General features: G+C 40.8%; 1 protein-coding gene across 4 annotated transcripts in view; it reads right to left on the reverse strand.

Annotated features, from left to right (window-relative positions):
* Positions 1-22,896, reverse strand: part of SRPX (sushi-repeat containing protein, X-linked) — a 73,165-nt gene that overhangs the window by 23,446 nt on the left and 26,823 nt on the right. For 3 of the 4 annotated variants that reach the window (XM_011942057.1, XM_011942034.1, XM_011942050.1), the window contains exons 2-3: positions 6,333-6,392; positions 2,123-2,314 (exon numbers count right to left, since the gene is read on the reverse strand). In XM_011942057.1, coding sequence (XP_011797447.1) covers positions 2,123-2,314; positions 6,333-6,392 — 252 coding nt within the window. The remainder of the gene's footprint in view (positions 1-2,122; positions 2,315-6,332; positions 6,393-22,896) is intronic. The other variant, XM_011942042.1, reaches the window with a different exon arrangement.

The raw sequence follows: 22,896 nt of genomic DNA on the forward strand, positions 1-22,896 counted from the left end.
TACCCGGGAGGCTGAGGCAGGAGGATGGCTTGAACCCAGGAGGCGGAGGTTGCGGCATGCCGAGATTGCGCCATAGAACTCCAGCCTGGGCAACAAGAACAAAACTCTGTCTAAATAAATAAATAAATAAATAAAATGAATTTAAGAAATAACAGATGGTTTTATGTCACACAGAACAAAGTTTCATATCACACTGGCTTGGGTTGGCAACCCAGCTAAGCCACTATCTTAGGTTGAGCTTCCCAGAAGCTGATTCTGAGATACAGATTTATGTGCATGAGGTTTAGTAAGAAAGTGCTCCCAGGGAGACTAGTGAGGGGGTGAGGAAAGCAGAACAGGGAAGGGGAGAAAGCCAGGCAACATGAGATCTCAGGCAAAGTCAGCAGCAGCCTGATCCCACAGGGAAGCTCTGGAGTGTGAATGACAGCTCATTCTGCCCTGCCCCCAGGCAAGGAAGCTGGGCTTTCAGAATTCTTTACCAGTCAGTCATTGGGCAGCTACAGGCTGCTCGCAGGAGATGCTCTCTCTTGTGAAAAGAGAACGAGAGTGAAAGAGAGAGACAGAGAGAGAGCGGGAGCAGTCGTCTGAAGGAGCAGTCTTTTGAATAGGTTGAAGTTGCAAGTCTTTAAGAGCAAAGTACTCAGAAGCTGGGTACTGGATACACACAACTAGGAAAAGGCATTGAGGAGATCTGGGTAGAGCAGGTTGTCCACTACAGTCACCCAGTTGCAGAGTTTGCATAGTCTTGATGACATGGCTGCAGCCTTGAAACCTCGGTTTCCCCGATAATGAAATTAACATAATGGCACCCATATTGATAGTGTTACTGTAAAAATCGAATGTATGTGAAATTCTTGGCAAACCATAAGTGCTCAAAAAGTGGTGGCTGTTTTGAATACCAAAGACATCTAAAGTGTGCTTCAACAATGCTGTACCGCTTGCAGTTTTCCAAATGAGGTATGACTTGTCATGAAGCTAAAAGCCAGCCCCTGAAACGCTGCTCCTCTAATCTTCTCCCCTGAGGCACACTCACTTTCATAAATAAGCATCACTTCTTCTGTGACTCTTTCCTGCCTCCCTAAGCCCTACTCCTTGGAAGAACACTTCTTTTTTTTTTTTTTTAAGAGACGGAGTCTCCCTCTGTCACCCAGGTTGGAGTGCAGTGGCGCCATCTCGGCTCACTACAACCTCCGCCTCCCGGGTTCTAGCAATTCTCCTTTCTCAGCCTCCTGAGTAGCTGGGATTATAGGCCCATGCCGCTACACCCGGCTAATTTTATGTATTTTAGTAGAGACAGAGTTTCACCGTGTTGCTCAGGCTGGTCTTGAACTCCTGAACTCAGGCAACCCACCCGCCTCAGCCTCCCAAAGTGCTGGGATTACAGGCATGAGTCACCACGCCCGGCCGGGAGAGCACTTCTTTAATCTGCTACTGACTTAGTACCCTTCTTGTACTTTTTTTTTTTCTTTTTTTTTTGAGACAGAGTCTCGCTCTGTCGCCCAGGCTGGAGTGCAGTGACCGGATCTCAGCTGACTGCAAGCTCCGCCTCCCGGGTTCACACCATTCTCCTGCCTCAGCCTCCCGAGTAGCTGGGACTACAGGCGCCCGCCACCTCGCCTGGCTAGTTTTTTGTATTTTTTAGTAGAGACAGGGTTTCACCACGTTAGCCAGGATGGTTTCGATCTCCTGACCTCGTGATCCGCCCGTCTCGGCCTCCCAAAGTGCTGGAATTACAGGCTTGAGTCACCGCGCCTGGCTCCTTCTTGTACTTATCTCTCAGTTGACACCTCTGCCTTGCTAGAGCCTCTTCATGGCAGGACCCATGTGTGTCTTATTTGTTTCTAAATCCCCAGCACCTCTTCAGGATCCAGCACTAACTGAACAAATGTAACTCATTTTCTGAACAATGATCTTCTCCCCCCTTTTCTCAAACAGCTGATCATATCATCCTCTCTGAGAGGAGCCATCTCACTTCCACCATATCTTTAGAACCCCCCTGTTGTCCCCCTGCTCATAAAGAGAATTTTCCTCATCAATGTTCGGTGAAAATCCTCAGTCTTGGAGCAAAAGAACGTTGGCTCTGGTCATCCCTGAGGACCCAACACAGAGCTGGCCTACTTACGTTTGCAGATGACCTTGTCAGACCATCGTTTGTTTGACTGGCAGATCAGTAGCGAAGAGCCATGCAGCTCGTAGCCCTTCTGGCAGCGAATGTCACACCTGGTTCCCAGGGCTGTTTTGTAGTAACCTCCTTGAGGGGCCCTGCAGTACACATCCCCATACTTCACCTTGATGGGGGAGCACCACGGGGTATCTACAAGTAGCAGAAACAAAAGAGGAGATAAATACGAGTAGCAGAAACAAAAGAGGAGATAAATACGAAATGACACTTTCAGAAAATGTGTCCCCTTACTCTCACTGTCCCAGGCTGGCTACATTCCAAATTGTGGACCTTCAATTAGTGCCCCATGCTCTCTTAGGTGTCTCTGGGTAGGGAGGTTATAATCATGGGACTAAGTGTCGGATATATCTGAACATGAATCTGAGTTCCTCTATAACTAACTGTGTGATCTTAGACAAGTTAGCTAACCTCTCTGAATCAATAACTATATTTATGCCATAGTGCTGTTATAAGGACTAAATAAAAATTGCATATCAAGCAGCTAGCCCAGTGCCTAGCACATAGTGTATGTTCAATAAATGCTTGTTCTTTTTTAGTATTTCCCTTAACTAGATACACAAGATTTTTTATTTTTATTTTTTTAGATAAATAATTCTTTCAAGAGCAATTGATGTCATACATAGTGGCGGGGATTCAATAATTGGTTAATTTGCATTTCTTCTAAGCTGTATGCACATTCTCTCTAAAATGTTGTAATACTGGCATTAATCTAAATGATGCTACAATTTCCAGGTTTTTGCAATAATATATAAATTTGGCCTAAAGTCAAAGAACAATTGCTCTCCATAGGGAAGTGTCCCCAGTTATGCCCCATTTAGGTAACAGGGTGACACCCTCCCCAGATGACAAAGTTGCAGGTGTTTTGATTTTGGTCTCATAGTTGCCCAAAGCACAGCTAGGATGAAATGAATAAATCAGAACCTGCCTGCTGTGCTTTTGAAATGTTATCTTTGAGATCCACAAAATATAAGGGCAACACTAACTCCTTGGTGGATAAGTTCCTACAGTAGCCACTACTCCAATGTCCCACAGTCGATGGGGAACAGTGAGGAGTTCACTAAAGTCTGCCAGGCTCTCAATGCCATGAATAGGAGCCACTTCCCTGCAGCTGCCTGGCTCATCACTCCACCCAGCACCTGAGCTGTCAGTGAGTGAGGTAAGACCGCCATCATGTGGCCAGGAAGGAGGACAGACCCTGTTTTACTTTCCCAGGAATTCTCTTCTGAGGATATGCCTCCGACTGCCTCTCAGTTACAAAAACCAACAGTTCTGGACACGTCTTATGCATAGACCACTGTTTTACTTTTGCCTTCACATTTCCTTCGGCTAATGCTTTCTCTTTTTGTTTTCTTTTTTAGAAACAGGGTCTCACTCTGTCACCCAGACTGGAGTGTAGTGGCATGATCATTGCTCACTGCAGTCTCGGCCTCCTAGGCTCAAGTGATCCTCCTGTCTCAGCTTCCCAAGTAGCTGGAACTACAGACACGCACCACCGTGCCTGGCCTGGCTAATACTTTCATCATATAATGTTTTGCAGACAGCTGCAAGTGAGTCCTAAACTCAAGACTCAAGTAATCTTCCCTGGACTTTCTAGGTAAAAGTGATGTCCTGAAGGCTTAACTAGAGCTGATTAAATTTGACCATGTGGATATAAACTTGCAGGAGCTCACACAAGGCCTAAAGAACTTCCTTGAATAAAGTTTCCTTCCTCTAAGGGTTTACAGATATAATCTGTATGTACTACACATATTTGTGATATACAGTACTCCCCCTTTGCCCACGGGGGATATTGGATACCTGAAGCCTTAGATAGTACTCAACGCTATATATACTGGTTTTTTTTCTTATACAAATATACCTATGATGAAGTTTAATTTATAAATTAGACATGGTAAAAGATTAACAACAACTAATAATAATATAGAACAATTATAACAATATACTATAATGAAAGTTATGTGAATGTACTGTCTCTCTCTCAAAATATCTAATATTTTTGGGCTGAGGTTGACTGAAGGTAAGTGGAACCTTGGAAAGTGAAACCGCAGATAAGGGGGAACTACTGTATGTATATATATATGACCTGCTTATACATACATCACAAATTCACTCAATCAGTATGAATATATGATGGTATTCCAAGCAAAATAATCAAAAGCCATGATTGCCACATACCAGGAGCATCGTAAATGTTGGTTACATTTAATTTTCTTTCCTATTTTACTTTAATTCAAAAACACTTTGTGCTGGACACTGTGCAGGGGCCTCAGGATCTAAAACTAAACTCTCAGTTAATAATGGCTTGCCTCTAGCTTTTACAATTAAAAAAACTTGGCCAGGTGCGGTGGCTCACGCCTATAATCCCAGCACTTTGGGAAGCCAAGGTGGGTGGATCACCTGAGGTTAGGAGTTCGAGACCAGCCTGGCCAACATAGTGAAACCCCCGTCTCTACTAAAAATACAAAATTAGCTGGGCGTGGTGGCGGGCGCCTGTAGTCCTAGCTACTCGGGAGGCTGAGGTAGGAGAATTGCTTGAACCTGGGAGGCGGAGGTTACAGCGAGCCGAGATCGCACCACTGCACTACAGCCTGGGTGACAGGGTGAGACTCCATCTCAAAAAATAATAATAATAATAATAATAAATAAAACCTAAATTTTATTGTATAAAGTGTACAACATGATGTTTTGATATGCTTTATACATGCTGAAATGATTGCTACCAGTAAGCAATTTAACTGACAATAGAAACAATGCCCCAAGAAAATTTATTCTTAAACATTCAGAGTAAGTTCTAGGGCAAGCACACATTTTGGCCATCTGGTCTACCTGTCACAGTTGCAATGCTGTGAGGTGAGGATGGACGTGAAAAACAATGACCTGAGGGTACTAGGCAACCCCTGCTGTAGATGTGAAGGGTCATCTGTGCATGCATGTGTTTTAGGAAGATTTTTCAACAAGGGACTCAAAGAAAAAAAAAAATCTAAATCCGTAAATAGTTAAGAAGTTTTGTGAATTAGAACATTTCTTTACCACAAACATCTGATTAACATATTGGTGCTTTGCTTGACTGGTTAATTTCTGAGGCTATGAAGATAGAAACTATAGGTAGGAATGAGTATTTGCATTCAGATGTCACAAACAAATGTGGTAGGTGGTGGGAAGCACACCTGGACATAAGCACCAGGCACCAGTCATTATACTGGAAATATTGTTGACTTGTGTAGAAAACAACTGAAGGACATCTCCAGCCAAAAGCTGTCCAGTCCTACCCTGATTCTCCTGTATCTGAGACACATCACAACAAACAAGGGCCACGTCCTCATCCCAGAAATTAGGACAAATTTCCAGGGCAAAATGCCACAGTGGAACTTTGTTAACCTTTTTTTTTTTTTTTTTTTTCAAATTCTTCCTCCACTGTAAGAGGAACTAGATTCAGAGCGAACGCATCTCTAAATTTACCTTCATTTCTCCCAGGTTTCCCTAAACTTCAGAGAAATGTTTCACCAGTAGAAATATTTGTGGACCTACTTACCTGAGTCTGCACAGAAGGTTCTTGTTTAGGCTTTTTATACCTGCTGGGGAGTGGATTGCCGCGAATATGTAGAGATGGAGTTCTTTACCATTAAGTTAAGTTTCATTTGAGCAACATACTTTAACATACCGTTTCAGGAGCCATGCTGGGCTCAGAAAGAGCACGATGAAATGAGCTTATGAAAATCAAGTTTTCTCATTCCCCATTCATCTTAGTACATTATCAGCACTTGGTCCAGATTTGACCTTGGGTGGTTTACTCTGGATGATTCTGGCTGTAATGTGTGAATTAGGCAGAACTCATGGCTTGATTTTCACTTTCATCAGCTACAGCTGCCTTTGCAGAAGTGAGGACAGTAAAGAAACTTATGAGAATAAAATGACCATTGGGATGCTCAAAGACAGCATTTCAGAGATTTCCAACGCATTTTGTTTTATTTCCTTTTTTAAAAAAGGGAGTATATATATATTTTTTTTTTAAAAAATACTTTTTCCTTGATAGATAATTAGAACTTAAATGTGTTGTCTGGTCACTTTATTACAATCTGTTCCGCAGGGCAAAAAGGAAAGTTCTCCTGGCATCAGCAGGTCCTCATTAGCACACAAGCAAAGCATTCACCTTTATATCTAGGGTGTGAATACCCGACTTCATCGTCTTCTAGTGGTGAGTCTCCCGATCCTACAACAAAAAAGAACAGAAACTGCAGCAAGAAAAGCCACATAGTATGGATGCATATTTGAAAGCATTGCTTTGCCACAGACCATGCAGGAGATGCTATTAGAATGCAGAGCCAAGAGCAAAAGCTTCTGTGGCCATTCATGAAGGAACAAACAGGGGATCTCTCAGAGTAAAACTGGCTGAGCTGAGATTGCCAAAAACCAATCAAAATGAGCCTCAAACTGTTTTGGAATCACCATATGCCAAGTGAAATTCTGGAAGAGGGAAATAGAGAGAGTCAACTTCACTCTGAGAAGATGCCAATGTATATGAATCTCATGCCAGGGGAGATGCAATAAAATGTGTGCATCAGACACAGTCCACAGTTTCCCCAGCAGTCAAAGAAAACCCAGCAGAACTGGGTGTTTATGGTACCTGAAAACAGGTCCATCTTGTGAAATAAATTTAAATGGAAGATAAGGAGGTAAATCAAATGTCTTATCTTAATGACAAAAGAAACACAAAATTGCTTCTACATACAGTATTTGTAGGAATTGAGATCTGAAATAGACTGTCTGTGTGCTTATTTAGAACTTCTCATGAAGGTATGGCTTAAGTAAAATTTCTTTTTTATTCTTTTTTTTTTGAGACAGAGTCTCGCTCTGTTGCTAGGCTGGAGTGCAATGGCGTGAACTCGGCTCACCGCAACCTCCGCCTCTTGGGTTCAAGTGATTCTCCTGCCTCAGCCTCCTGAGTAGCTGGGATTACAGGCATGTGCCACCATGCCTGGCTAATTTTGCATTTTTAGTAGAGACAGGGTTTCTCCATGTTGGTCAGGCTGGTCTGGAACTCCCGATCTCAGATGATCTGCCTGCCTCGGCCTCACAAAGTGCTGGGATTACAGGCATGAGCCACCATGCCCAGCCAGTAAAATTTCTTAATGAGTGTTGCCACCAATAAAAACCACGGCCTCAGAGAGAACGTCTGTGTATTATTTTAATTTAACTCATTTGCAAGTTGGAGCTGAATGGTTTTTAGACTATTAAATATTGAATTCCAGTGAGCAGTAAATCCTTAATCCTTGAAGTAGTAGCAGGTGCCAAACTTCAAAACTGTAATCTTAAATTCAGAGAACTTCCCTCCAGACTTCACAGTCTATTCAATGACTAGAGTTAGCTCTATCTTGGTCACGCATTTAGCTGTAGTTACCTGCCACCACTCCACTGTGAGGTTATTCAAATCCCCATGCAGCTAATGAGTAATGGTCCCTGTTCCACTTGTGTTCTGGATGAGAGATGTGGAGTGTGGAAACTGAAAGTGGGGAGGAGATGAGGGCTGGACTGTGTCCATTAGGAAAAGACCCACAACTACACAAGCCCAATTCTGTATTCTCCTTTGCTGCAGATTTCCTCACCTTGTCTCTGTACACCCAGACGTGTACCAAATTACAAACTATTCATTATTGCATATAAAAAAAAATGAGCACTGGAGCCAGGCACAGTGGCTCATGCCTGTAATCTCAGAAACTAGGGAGGCTGAGGTGGGAGAATTACTTGAGCCCAGGAGTTCAAAAAACAGCCTGGATAACACAGGGAGAACCTATCTCAAAAACAAAACAAAACAAAACAAAAAACCATGAAAACCAGGAAAGCTACATAACAACATGAATCAAAAGCCTATGCTCAAACCCTTTGATCAAGTCATTCCACTTTTAGGAATCTACCCAAGGAAATAGTTGAACTGCATGTCTGCATGTGAACCTTCAATCATTCCAATTAAAAAAGAAAAAGAGAGAAAAAACAAACAAAAAACCAGATACATGAGAAGCAAACGTCCCCCCCCCGCCCAGCCCTCCAACACACATATACACACACGCATACATTTTGCCCTCAGTTGTCATCCTGGTTAACTTGTCTACAGCATTTACAGCATTTACTATGAATGACTACCCATTCATTTCATGAAGCTCTCTTCTGCAGTGGCTTCCAAATGACGACAGTTTCCCGATTTTCTTCCTCCTTTCTAAACAGACTCTCTGGACAGCACATCTAGATCAGCCTGCCATTTGGACATAAGTATTTCCCAGGAATCCAGTATTGGTCCTTTACACATCTCCAGACTATTTTTCTGGACCATCTCACTCCCATACTTGCCTCAAACCATTCCTCATGTACTGATGACAAATCCATTGTTTCTAGCCTTGAACTGTCTCCTAAAAAGGCAGTCTAGAATCTTCAACTGTTGTCTGCGTATCTCCATACTCACACTCAACCTGCTCAAAACCAGATTCCTTTTCTTATCACCAAATCTGTGCATCCCCCAGTGTTTCCCATTTCAGCAAATAACCATCTTCCAGCTAGTCTGCCACATGGAAAATCTCAGCCGTTTTTTCTTCTATCTTCTTCATCTACCACATTCTAAGATAGGAATTAACTTAAATATCCAACTACAAGAAATGGTCATATTATGATCCATTCATAACATAATAATGTTCATTTTGAAGAGGTTTCTTAACATGGGAAAATATTATAGACTGCTGAATGAATAAAGAATGAAGCATAACCCCCAAAATGCAAAAATGCATTAAGAAAGATTTTAAAAGATGGCAAAGCTCATTAGTGAGAACAACAATATGGATGAATAAAAAACTAAAATAATGTTGTAAGCAAAGTTGGTCCCAGAAGACTATATACTATATATATGATTCCCTTTTTATAAAGTTCAAAAACTTCTAACACTAAATTGTTGGTAAATATAAAGATACATATGGTAATTTTTAACAAAGCAAGGAGATCTCTTACCCTTTCCTAACCCTCTATTCTTGAACAATTGAGTTCTAAGACCTTTAGAGCAAGGCAGACATCTGTACCAGAAAGGATAGGGAGGCATGGTAGGCCAGAACAGGATGTCAGAGCCCAAACAGGGCATAGAGGGAAAACAGGGGCGAAGAGAGAATGCACATGGGCGGATAGCCCAGCAGGAGAATCACAGATGAGTAAGATAAGGAGGGCTTTCACATGGGTAAGGCGGAAGAAAGCCTGGCATTGGGTTGAAAAGTACGATTTCTAGATTCCCTTATCCCTAGGTTGTGAAAGGGTCTACTTTTAGTGATTTGGAAGGAATCAAAGGGAACGAACTCTTTTCTGCAGTTGTTCATGCAGAAAATAGGCTTCAGCAGATGTGAGTGTTATCAACTCTGCCCACTGGCCCCTCATCAGTTTTGTGTGGTAGGGAAGATGGTGATGTTGGCAGTGGTGATAGTCACGGCACCAACAGTTTCCTAGCCTGAGTGATAAGAGGAGTTTCTGGCATCTGGACTGAAGTCATGGTGCCATTTGACCTTTAATGCAGACTTCTTGACTTCCATTGCTCCAGCCCTTCCAATTTTGTGAGTACCTTATTTCCTGCATTAAATGTTTTTTTGTGTAAAATACCTAGAGAGGATTCTGTTTCCTATACTAAACTTAAGAGATATTTAAGCAACTTAAGCATTTAAGAAATGAATACATGGTTTTATAGCTTTCTCTTAGTAACTGCACACTACCCTAACACAGGGCACACTGCTTTCTACCCACAAGTCTTTTGTAGATAAGAGAGGGAACTTTTATGTGAACATAGATGAGTAAGGAGGAAAAAAGGAAAAAAAAAAAAACCTGCTAAAGTCAAACTTACTCTTTTTCTGAATTGGTCTATCTACTAAGCTAAATGCAATCTGATTTCTGTGCAACTGAATTCACATGGGAAAGGAAATAACACACACTAAGTGCCTTTGATATGTGTACTATGCTAGGCAATTTCTATGCACTGTCTCATTAAATCTATACAATAACATTGGCCAGTTGGTACTATTTTAGATTTATCAATAGGGAAACCAGGTCTCTAAGGTCTTTAACTACTTGTCCAAGGTTATGCAGCCAGTAAGCGTTAAATCAGGGATTCAAATCCTGTCTGCCTGGCCTTCAAATCTGTCATTCTTTTTTCACTAGGCCTTACTGCCTTCTGCTCCTACAGTTTCAAAGAAATGAGATAGCTGGCTTTGGGATCACTGATAGGCAAACAGCAAATGGCTTCTTCAGTAGTGTGAGAACAAGTATGCCAAGAGTGGGTCCCACAGAAGCAAAATGAAGAATCCACGTGTAGCAGAAGCTGCTGGTTGCCTGTCCAGCAGCCATTCTCCCCTTCCTTCTTACTAAAAGATCACAGGTTGTGTTCAGCAGCAATGTGTCCCTCCCCAAAAGATGAACCACGATGACTCTAAGTCAAAACATTAATTCCCCTTTGCCAGGAATTGCTCCAGGGATAAGCGTGTAACCCAGTATTGGACAATGGCAAGTAAAACGAAGTCTGCTTAGGGGTGGGGGGAGGGAGCTTATGGGAAAGATTTTTCTTCCTGATAAAAGAGAAAACTGCACAAGGAGAAGACTTTTCCCTCTTTTCTCCCTTTCAGCTTTGGAGGCTACTGTGTAAGGATAAACGTCTGAAGCTGGAGCAGCCATTTTGCAACCACAAGGTAAGATGTCACAGGACTGAAGATTTTCAGTTGAGGATGGCAAAGTGGATAGATAGAAACAACCTGGGATCTTGGATGACCTCACTAGACTACAACATCAACCTAGACGTCTTACCTCCACAATTCTTGTTAGGTCAACAATAAATATCCTTTCAATTTAAGCCACTGTGAGTTGCATTGTTACTTGCAACTGTATGCATCTAAACTGGTCCACAAATGAATAAAAACTTTCCTGCGTATTCTTGATACACACACACATATATATATATATATTTTTTTTTTTTTTTTTTTTGAGACAGGGCCTCGCTGGAATGCCAAGGCTGGAATGCAGTGGTGTGATCCCGGCTTACTGCAGCCTCCATCTCCTGAGTCCAAGAGATTCTTGTGCCTCAGCCCCCTGAGTAGCTGGGATTACAAGTATGCACCACCATGCTCAGCTAGTTTTTGTATTTTTACTAGAGACAGGGTTTCACCATGTTGGCCAGGCTGGTCTCGAACTCCCGACCTCAAGTGATCTGCCCGCCTCAGCCTTCCAAAGTGCTGGGATTACAGGCGTGAACCACTGCTCTTGGCCTTGATAGATGTTTTTTAAGTGAAAAGAAAATAAATGGGTATTAGCTGCCACTCTCAGAAAATTTCCAGTTTATTTTCAGCCTGAGCTCATATATTAACTTCTATAAAAATATGATGACTAGTCTGCAAAATAGACACCCTGAAAGATACAATAAGTTCAAAGACAGACTCACTTATGTTCAGTAGACTGTACTTACTAAAGCAGCAGAGGAGATTTATATACATTGGGGAAAGATTTTCCCCACCATTAAAATATTTCAAAAGGAAAGAAAATAGAGAAAAAAGTTGGGGAGGAGGGGAGAAGGGAGGTTTCCTAGTAAACTTTTCTTTATTTACAAAAGGCTGTCCCTCTAGAATTCTGCTAATTGAGGTTTTATTATGACATAACTATTAATCAGTCTACATATGGTTCAGATTACCACTCTGGAAAGAATGCTTCAGTGCTTCTTCCACACAAATACAAATTGTACGTTGGCTCAGAAATCAGAAACTCAGAGCCATGTAGGATTCTGTCTCTCAGCCATACCTGGAGCCAACTGCATTTATAATTCTGCTCTCCTTGCAAAAACTTTCTCTAATTCAACAGATTTTCAAAGAAATAGCCACTCTTTTTTTTCCAAAGTTCAAAGAAGGATCTTCCTGGCCTACGGAATCCCACCCATTCATTCTGAATGTCCAGGTAGATAAGATCATTGAGGCACCAAAGTCACTCTTAAGCAACACTTATTATACGTATTGAAATTACATCAGGAGTCTAGATTTTTGAAGGCTACTAGAATGTTCCTGCTATCACACCATAAGGTTTCTCACTGTAAGGTGGGGATGTGGTAGAGATTTAAGACTAATGGAAAACTTTGCAAATTTGCTAAAACTACATATTTCTTTATCGATTATAATACCTGACCAAATTGGTAGATTTGCTGGCTCTGTATTATATTTTTAGCTCAAAGTGTTGGGTTTCTTAGTCATTTTGAAGACAGTTCTTCATTCTTTATATTTTGTTTCTCCCCTCATCATTATTCTAAATGTAATTTTAATATTGTCAGAAAGAAGCATATTTAATAGTAAATTGCACCATCAATTTTATACTGAAAGTCAATGGGAAAATAAAATTCACTTTGCAGCAAGGTTTCTTAACCTGAGGATCATGGCCTACTACAGAATTAATGAAAGGGCTTTGGAGGGCCCACGAACCCCTTGTAATTGAACATGTTTTTTGGTACATGCTTTTGATACATGCCTTTTGGTAGTATTAGCATGCTTTTTCTAGGAGAAAAAGATGCTAGCTTTCAGTAGATTTTAATAAATGTTAAGAGCCATGATCTTACAGCATTCTTTATTGTTAAGCATGTTAGAATATTTACTGAAGAAGCATGTAGTGTCTTTCTTTTTGATATTTAACTCATTTTAGTGTGGGGGAGAGAGAAGCAAATATGATTTTAAAAAGGATAAATGCTTATCATACTGGTTTCCTCTAGATTAGTGCTGTCCAATGGAACTTTCTGCAATGATGGAAATATTCTTTATCTGTACTGTCAAATAGGGCAGCCACTAGCCCCATGTGGTTATTAAGCATTTAAAATGTGGCTAGTAAAACAAGAGAAGTGAATGTTTTTATTTCATTTAATTTTAGTTAATTTACATTTACATTTAAATAGCCACATGTGGTTAATAGCTACCATACTGGATAGCATAGTCCTAGACCTAACTTTTTAAAAGTATTCTGTAGAGATAAATCACGTCTATAAATTGCTCAGTGGTGGGAACCATGTCTAATTTACCTTGTATACCCAGCGTATGATTCAGAATTGGTAGAAATGTTGGAGAAAAGGAGAAAAATCTGCCTTAAGTTTCTTGCGACACATAAACTGTGGCCTCATGCTTATAATTTTGGATGGTTTTATTCTAATCAGTCCAGCTTCAGTATATAAATTTAAACTGTGACAATACTGCAGATTTGGATGTTTAGAAAACGGTATTTTGTACTACTGGAAGCCATAGGGTGTTTGTTTGTGGGAGCCAGATGATTTAGTGCTAACAAATGATCTGCCAACGGATTACAGAGCAGCTGTGGTACAGAACAGAGGACATTTGAATAGCTTCTGAACAAAGATCAAATCCAAGGCACTGCCAGAAAAACATGATTTAAAGATGAAGGCAAAAATACGGCAGTAAAATCCTTTGTTAAATCATGGTAGTGCCTTAGAGTACCTTCAGTCTTACAAAAGGCCCTTTAAGATCTCAAGATCCTCTCAATTAAACAACAGAGAAGGCCGGGCGCAGTGGCTCAAGCCTGTAATCCCAGCACTCTGGGAGGCTGAGACGGGCGGATCACGAGGTCAGGAGATCGAGACCATCCTGGCTAACACGGTAAACCCGTCTCTACTAAAAATACAAAAAACTAGCCGGGCGAGGTGGCGGGCGCCTGTAGTCCCAGCTACTCGGGAGGCTGAGGCAGGAGAATGGTGTGAACCCAGGAGGCGGAGCTGGCAGTGAGCTGAGATCAGCCCGTGCGACAGAGCAAGACTCCGTCTCAAAAAAAAAACAACAGAGAAGAGTCTATGTCTATGAGATTTGTTAGATGGCTAACAGAGTGAATTTTTGTCTAATAGAGTGAATTCTAAGAAGATTCACAGGAGACCCACAAAATCCTTAAAAGAGTTATATATGCTGAAATATCACCAGCTTGACTTAGGAGGGCAGAGACATTATAGAACAAGCAGAGGCCTTTGATCCCCTAAAATTATACTGTCAGAAAGCAGGCCCAGTGAATTGCTTAGCTGTGAATAGGTGCTGTCTTTCTAAACAAAAGGGGAGTGAGTATATTTTGCATGTTGGGGGGAAATAATCACTGGATGCCAGAGGGTAGACTCTGATATGCAGCTTCTAAGATGGCCCCCAGTTATCCCTATCCCCTGGCATTCATAACCTTTTGTAACTCCCCACTTTAAGTGTGGAATGAATTTATTAACTTGCTTCTAATGAATACAATTTGGTAGAAGGGACACCATATCTCTTCTGAGGTCAAGTTATAAAAAGACTGTGGTTTCCATCTTGAATATTGTCTCACGCTCTCTCTCTTGGATCACTCCTTCTGGGTCAAGTTAGCTGCAAAGTCATGAGGGAGCCCTGTGGAGAGGTCCATGTGTTGAGGGACCAAAAGCCTGCCAACAATCACATAAGTAAGGTTATAAGAAGATCTCCCCAGCTACACACACACACATAACACCCACAAGTCGAGCCTTCAGATGAAACTGCAGGCCAAGCCAATAACTTGCTGGCAACCTCATGAGAGACCTTGAGTCAGCTAACAACAACTTGCTTGCAACCTCACGAGAGACCGTGAGCCAGCTAAACCGTGCCCAGATCCTGACTTCTAAAAATTCTGACACAATAAACAGTATTTGTTTTTGAAACAAAAGGAGGAAAATGTGTAGGAAGAGTAGAAAGTACAAAAGGAGGAAGGGCGTTTGCCTTAAAGTCAGAAGATTCTGATGTACCTCTCAGCCTTGGTTTAATAGCCTTCTCTTAGGTCACTGTGGCAGATACCGCTTATTCCTCAATCAGATTCCCTCTACTCAGGCTGGTGTGCCCATCTCCTAGATGCTGGGAGCCTTTGACTGCAAATAACTCACAGTTGTCCTCTTCTCCAGAGAATTGTCCTCAGCTGATAGGAGCCACTTCATCCTCCCCATCTGTTTCCTGGAGGCAACCAATGTTTGACGGATATGGAGAAACATGAAGCCAGACTTCTAGCCTCCAAAGATGAGGTGGAAGTACAACCTTGCAGTACTTATGTTTCTAAGCACCCTATGGTGCTAGACTTTACCTGAGACTCTATCCTTGCTTAGCTCTTTCTTGCTTCCCTTCCTCAATTATAGGTTTTTTTCCTGAGAGTACTCCCTCAACAAATCATAAGCTTTGCTTCTAGGAAACCAAGCTAAGAGAGCCACTGAGTCTCTCTAAGCCTCAAATACCCCAATTAGGCATGCCTCAACAGGGTTGCCATAAATTAAATGGCATAATATATATGTTTTAGTTTTACAAGTTTCTAATTTGAGGGTTCATAATCACATTTTCTATTTAATTCTGTGAGTATAAACTGAAGGCCTCCACAACCCTGAGTTGCTGTGTAAATGAGTTTCTTGAAAAAATGTAAAAATATGACAAACTTATATCTGGCATGATATACTTTTTAAAGTTTAAGCATGAAGCATAGTCAAGAATCTCAGTGCTTCCAAAGTTTTCTGTGTTTTTAAAAATTCCTCTAACAATCCTGTATGATTTGTGATTTAGAAAATCTTTCATACACATATGTATATATATTCATCTTAATAACCACCAAGAAAAGCCATATAGTCCATCTTTTTCAGTAAAATAAACTGTTGTCAAGTTTAGTCTATGAATTCAGATGATCCAGATAATAAAATTTGCTTTAGGAAAAAGTGAATTTTAGGCTCAAGATATGACCATAGTTTATACTCTGAGGCAGGAAAAATCCTGTGGTTCCCTATATGCCTTTATGACTTAAAAACATTTACAAAATGGGGGCTCACCAAAAGTTATTTTATTGCTGAGAGGTGCTATTGCCGGGTCTCTTGTATTCTTGAAGCTCTTATTAACATAGGTGAGTGTACAAACATTTCTAGTGACAGAAATGGGCTAACAAAAGGGCCTGTCCATAGCTTGTGTGGACACAGGTACAGTGGTAACCCTTCTCTCCTCCATAGCTAAATCTGCAGGAGCTTCTTTTCTGGAAAGTCCTAATTTATAGGGATTTTTGAAGAAGCCTAGAAGTCAGTTGTGCATGCCTGACTAGCAGGCAAGATCCACTCTGTTATACCTTGGCAAAGTTTCAACAGAGGAGAGATGTCCAGGAGATGTGTGTAAAGGTGTGTATATTTGAAGGAGTAGAGCAGAGCAGAAACTTTAGCTTTTCAGAGCACCAGCTTCAACCCCAAGATGAAGGCTCAGAACAAGTACACAGAGAGCCAGAATCTGTAAATGAGACATTCTTCCTTGGATTCCTTACTTCTCTAAATAAGTGGCAGATTAACAGATAAAAGCCCAAGGGTAAGAAAAGAGGGGAAATACACAGAGGAAGATCCTTGTTCCAAATGGAACAAAGGGATCCAGAAAGATTAGTCTAAACCTTTTGTTAATCATGGGGAATAAACTGAAGAAAATGTTTATTACCAGTGCTTTTCTTGGGGCAGAAAATTCAACAGAATGTTCAGATGAAACAAGTTTATAGGACATATCAGACATTCACCTTACCAAATCCCTGTCTTTACTACCATCGTAAGTGCCTAAGCGATACCAACAATCAACTAAGAATCGTATGTTTCAAACTGTTGACCCCATTTAGTAGGTCATGACTAGTATTTTTGTAGTGAAATAAAATTGAAAATGTCAGGGTGCACTGCACATAAGAAAGAATAAACCTTACTTTGCACAATTTTTGTTTTTATATAGGTGTATGTATGGTAGGGTGTCCCCAGTTTGCATAGCACAGTCCCATTTTATGCCTGTTGTCCCAGCATTACTTTTTCCGCTTTACTGGGCTACAGTGGACAAAATTATATATATTTAAGGTTTACAACATGATGTTTTGAAATACGTATCCATTGTGATATAATCACCATAATCAAACTAATTAACATATCCATCACCTCACATGGTTACCATCTAACATTATTATTAATAGCGTTCTCTTTCACACTCAAAACCTTCCTGATTTGTACAATAAATAATATATTCACTCTAACAATAGGTCACAGTAGAATATATTTCTTCCTGTGGGTCTTGTCAAAAGTATTAGAAAAACAGTGATTTAAATACTTTGAAAACCTACATTTGTTAAGTTAATTCTATTTCCTCCCTCAGAATGAAGGAATCTGAAAATCTGAGAAAGCCTTTGGGGGATTGGTGGTGGAAGTCTACTTTTCTCCGATTTGTTCAGGGCATAGATGTTATGTCCCATGAAACAGCAAGCAGATACTGAGTTTCCTCAATTGCTCATGGCCATCCTCTCTGGTAGGATGTAATCAAAAAAGCCTTGGGATTAAGTTCCAGTGCCATCCTGATTTGGGAAGCCACTTTTCTTTCCTGAGTCTCAGTTTGCTCATCTGTAAAATGGGGCAGCGGTAGTGTGTAGAAGGGCATAGTACATGTTTTCAAATTATGTTCCCCTAGTACACTCCCATCCTCAATCTCTAGCTGGAACAACAGCAGTCAAGCAAATCAAATTGCCCTCCTCCTTCTCCACCTGGCAACAAACAAATTACCATGGCACATCATTTTAAAAATCTGCCCGGCTCTTTCATTTCCATTGCCTCTTTAAGTCCGCAGTGCAACCTTCTGAGGCAAGTATCATTCAGTGACTGGAATGTAAACCTGGGGAGAGCAACAACTCTTTGCCCCTTTGTTTATGATTGTATTATCAGCTCAGAGAATGAAGTGATTATCAGTTATATGAGAACAAGGACTGAACATTTCTGATCCTAAATCTCATGCAATTTCACAACTCCTTGTTTCTGTCTTCACGACTCAGAAACCTACCTGAAAGCCCTTCCCCTCCTCTCAGTTCCTTTCTCGTGTTTAAAGCTATTTCAAAGCCTAGCTCTCCCAGTTTAGCTTTCCTAACCATTCCATTCACATCGATGCACTCTGTTCACATTTTTAAATTAGCACTGATTTTGTGTTGCTTTGGATTTTCAGAAGTCATTTCAAGTTCTTTCTTCCCAGCTAGACATCAAACTCTTCAGGGAATACAGTCAGGGTTTGTTTCCCCTTACTGCCCCTGTGAAACTAACAAAGGCTCTCAAAAGTTTTCTTCCCCTTGAGACTTTAGTCTACACGTTACTGATATGCTCAAGCTGTTCCATCAGTATCAAAATGAGACATCCATCTCCCTCAGTGAAGGCTGTACTTACAGAAACAGATACTGTATTTAAGCCACAAAAAAAGCTGCCCAAATAAAGCTGCGACTGGTACGTCGTTCTTGGCAGTAACCCAGCAGTACAATTTACAAAACTCTGGCACGTCGTGGCAAAACTGAGAATAACTGAATTCAGAAAAGACAGAGTCTGAGAAAATAAAATAACATCACTACAGTGTGTACTGATAATTGTGGGCAGTAAACTTTTAATTGCCAGCTGTAGATTGATATTTTAATATAGTACATTAAATGGCAGAAGGAGAGAGAGAACAGAGTGTGAAGAAAGATATTTCCAGAAAACAGCACCGAAACACTGAAATGAACATCATGAGAATGCTTGGAAGTGACAGGCTGCAGTCTGCTCAGCTGAAACCTAAGGCTTCTTCCTTATAAAACATTCTCTGGTTCCCCAACAGGGAATAGAACACAAGCACCCAAGAACAAAAGCCTGGACTTTACTTGAAGTCTTTTGCAGATGGCTATTTTGGCCCGTTCTGCCTGTGGTGAAAGGTAGAATCATTTCTTTTCTGGGTAGCTTCTCTCTTGAAAGCACCCATTTTTCCATTCGGTGCCTTTGAACTGATAGTCACACAGTGGCTGTTGTCAGTTATTATCTTCACTGAGAGACTCAAGGTCTAGTGGGAAAATGAAGGTGCAACTAAGCTGATGGCAATTCTAGTTTTCAAAATGGTCATCTGCAGGCTTTTGGCAATATCTGTTGTGTGAGGCTAAACCCCAGCACACAATGCCTGGTGCTAGCACTTCCTAGGTGTGATGGACATCTATTATGTTCCTCTCAAAGAAACAAGACCCTTTCTTTTGGAAAACTGCATTATTCCTCATGACACCTATGTGATTCTAGCAGAGGTGAGTTTATCTTATCCCTTGACTACAGGAGCAATCATATGAACCAATCACATGAACCAATGAGAATCTTGGAAGGATTTTTTCTCTGGTGGTAAATGAGGAAGAGGTGAGCCCTGAAGCTGCCAATGACAAAGATTAAGTCTCATACAGAATGCTAATTCGAGAGAATGAAACCATCAAAGAAAAGCGGAGACAAAACAGAGAATGTTAGAGAGAAAGAGAGATCCCACAATATTTGAGCCCTTGGTTCCAGTATTGCTTGGCCCCACCAGCATACCTCTGCCTAACATAAAATGATAAGCCCATCCTTTCTTCAAAGCTTTTTCGAAACTGGTTTCTGTCATGTGCCATCAAGAGTCCTGACTTAAACAGTAGACCATCAATTTACATTTGAATGAAATAAATGACTAAAACATACAGCATGACATCTGGTTTGGGATAAGAAATCAGTCTCGGCGTATCATTTCCAATTCCCTATTTCAAAACAATACTGTAGTTCAGACTTAACACATTAAAATTAAATTAAAACATTAGTGAGCCATTCCATAAATTTCGTAGGACCAGCTTTATCTGCAATAAAATACATTAGATTAGAATAGGGGAAAGTGGTAGATACTCATAATACACCATACATAGTAAAAATGAGCATTGTTTCATGACACTTTTGTTTCAATTATACACAGACACACACACAATACACACACACACACATACATATACATATATATATATATATTTTTATTAACTCTAAAACACTATTTTTACATTTTAATTTCCCTGAACCCAAGATGAGCTCTATAATAAATGGAATGGCATAGTTTAATTGGCATCATTTTTCTTTTTTAGTGATACCTAAAATAATGGTGACTGACGACTGATAGAGTTTTGGATTTGATGACATACTGTGTGCATAGTATAGTGTGTTTTGGATTGTGATATAAAATATATTTATTACTGCAGGTAGGAATCAAAAGACTTTGAAGACAATTGTATTACACAACTTATCTAGAACTCCCAAGTTGATAATCAGAATAATCTTTGCTGTACATATCAGTTAAGTCATTTATCTACTCTCATATTTACATAATGCCTTAACACTCTAGTTTTATACAGGGTTCCCCAAATGGCTTCCTTCTCATTGTGGAAATTTCCTGATCCTCATGGGGAAACCTCAGGCAGCAGAACAGGCAAGTGGAGATAATATGTTGCATGGATAGGCATCTGGTGCTATCCAACAAATACCACATTTAGCCCACTGTCCAGCTAAAGAGAGCCCCACAAAGAGGCACAGGGTGGCTTGTAACCCTGCCAAAGTATCAGGGCACTGATGACAGGGGAGTCATGTGGCCTCTCACCTATGGATGGCAGCGTCCCCAAAGTGCATTTATAAATCAGTTGCTCATAATTTGAAATTGGTTTTTCCTTGGAAACAACATTATAAGTGGTGATCAGGTCCCCTAGAGAATCCATAAGAGCTGTTTTAATCCATAAGAGCTGTTTTAAGCCAGTCAAGCTCTAGATGTCCCTAGGGGGATGGCTCAGGGTGCAATAAATGGGGAGGCCACTCTCCTCCCTCTTATGCCTGCTGCCCACTGCCCTGAAACACAGCATTCAGGCTCATTCTACTTCTTGTACAATCATCCTGCTACTTTTCAGTCTTGAGCTGCTGACCCAGAGTCTAACAAAGAGGCCAATATGGATATGGATATTTATATGTGTGTCCTGTTTTCTGTTAATGAGAGTGCTGTGATCCAAGATTTTGAAGCTCAGAAATTCCAGATGCAAACACAAATTACCATTTTATTTCTTGGCTGCTCTTAAGGATGCTGCAACTTGTCAATACAGGAGCCTGCAGGCATGTTGGCCCCTTCCCAGTCCCTTGCTGGAGAAGGGCCTGCAGTGACAGGCTCCCTTGTCCTTCCCCCAGGACCAAGGAAGGCTGTCTGTAGGGAGGGGACTGGAGGGACTGGTGAAGTCCTCATTTGCAGGGATGAGGCCAGTTCTCAGAAACCATGGGCCAGTGAAAAAGGCAATATGTGCCCTAAAAGGAACTTTGACAAAAATTGAGTCTTTCTGAGCAATTTTCCAGCATCCTGGTGTAGAGATGAAAGTCCAGGGTAAGAAGGAAATAAAAGGTAAATTAAATGAAGTAGCAACTATTTCTCCAGCCTCTTACCATGCAGGAGCAGCTTTGTACAGCACCATCTTATCTGGTCTTATTGGCCAAGGTAGACACCAGTGAGTCCTAACACAGTCCTTACAGTCCTAGCTTGTAAGAGAGAAGAAATACCTACTGTTTAGTTAACAGACACTACCTCAGGCACTGCCTTGGGTGATTTACATGAATTATTTAATTCAATCAAGGTACTCACATGAATTCACATGAAACTTATCAAAAAAGGGGGGGGGAGGGAATGTACAAACACACTATTTTGCAGCCCTAACAACAACTATCAGTAATTGTTTTGTTAGTATGGGTCTTTTAATGTTTTTCCATGTGTAGTAGTCAAGTCACATTCAAATTTTATACAGCACAATCAAACTGGGTATGGGATCTTCATCATCGTTAAGGCTGAATTAGGGAAGTTAGGACAGGGCATTTTTAGAGCACGACGCCAATGCTTCCTAGAAGTTCCCCTCTTCAATGAAATTCTGAGCAAGGAATTGTAAATGAAAAATTAAAGCAGACAGCAAATGGGAAACACTCTAGGCAGGTTTTTTCTCTCCTCCCTTGATGAACACACAAAAAAATTTTCTCAAATGTTTGCAAATGGCAACTTTTTGTCTTATTGTAAAATCTTGAACAAGTGGTGGGTCAGCCATCTCCACTGAGAATTTTCTAGTTTGTGAATCTGAAGAGGATAGTTTGAGGAGGTACATATGTCCTTAAAACATCAAATTACAGATTGCTCTAGCACAATATCATGAAATACATTTGAAAGTAACTAAAGGTTGAAAATGGAATCAATTTCAAAGTCAAGCAATTAGGATCCTATTTCAGGCGGTATGGTGAGCCATGTAGCCTGGCTGTGCTTACATGAAAATCAATGAAAAAATCCACTTTTAGCTTGCAAGAAAGTAAGAAATATTGTGAAAGCAGGATCATGATTAGGTACCAGATATTAAGGCTCACCTTTTATTCTGAGGACAACTGCCAAAACTGAGCTTTAATTTCCATGGACTGGTGAGACCTTGGATACAGAAGACAAACTCCAGGGACTATTCAAGATCATCAGTTTTAGAGGAGACTGCCTACATCCCCTCACCCTCACCTCCTACACAAAGCTGATATACCACCAGCCTATACTCTCAGTGTAAAGAGTGAAATAAATCCATCCCATGTATAGGGGCTGCAAAGAAAAGTTCTCATCTTGTACCCTGGCACTGAGTGAAAGAAGGAAAATTCTTCCCCTGAGAATTAATAACCATATTATTATTACTATTATATTATTACTAAAATATCACTAACAATAATTAAAACCACAGTGATACCATTTCCTACTCATTAGTTTGGAAGAACTCTAAAAATATAACAAGATCAGGCCGGGCGCGGTGGCTCAAGCCTGTAATCCCAGCACTTTGGGAGGCCGAGACGGGCGGATCACGAGGTCAGGAGATTGAGACCATCCTGGCTA

The sequence above is a fragment of the Colobus angolensis genome, unplaced genomic scaffold (assembly GCF_000951035.1).
Source record: "Colobus angolensis palliatus isolate OR3802 unplaced genomic scaffold, Cang.pa_1.0 Scaffold103, whole genome shotgun sequence".
Taxonomy (NCBI): Eukaryota; Metazoa; Chordata; class Mammalia; order Primates; family Cercopithecidae; genus Colobus; species Colobus angolensis.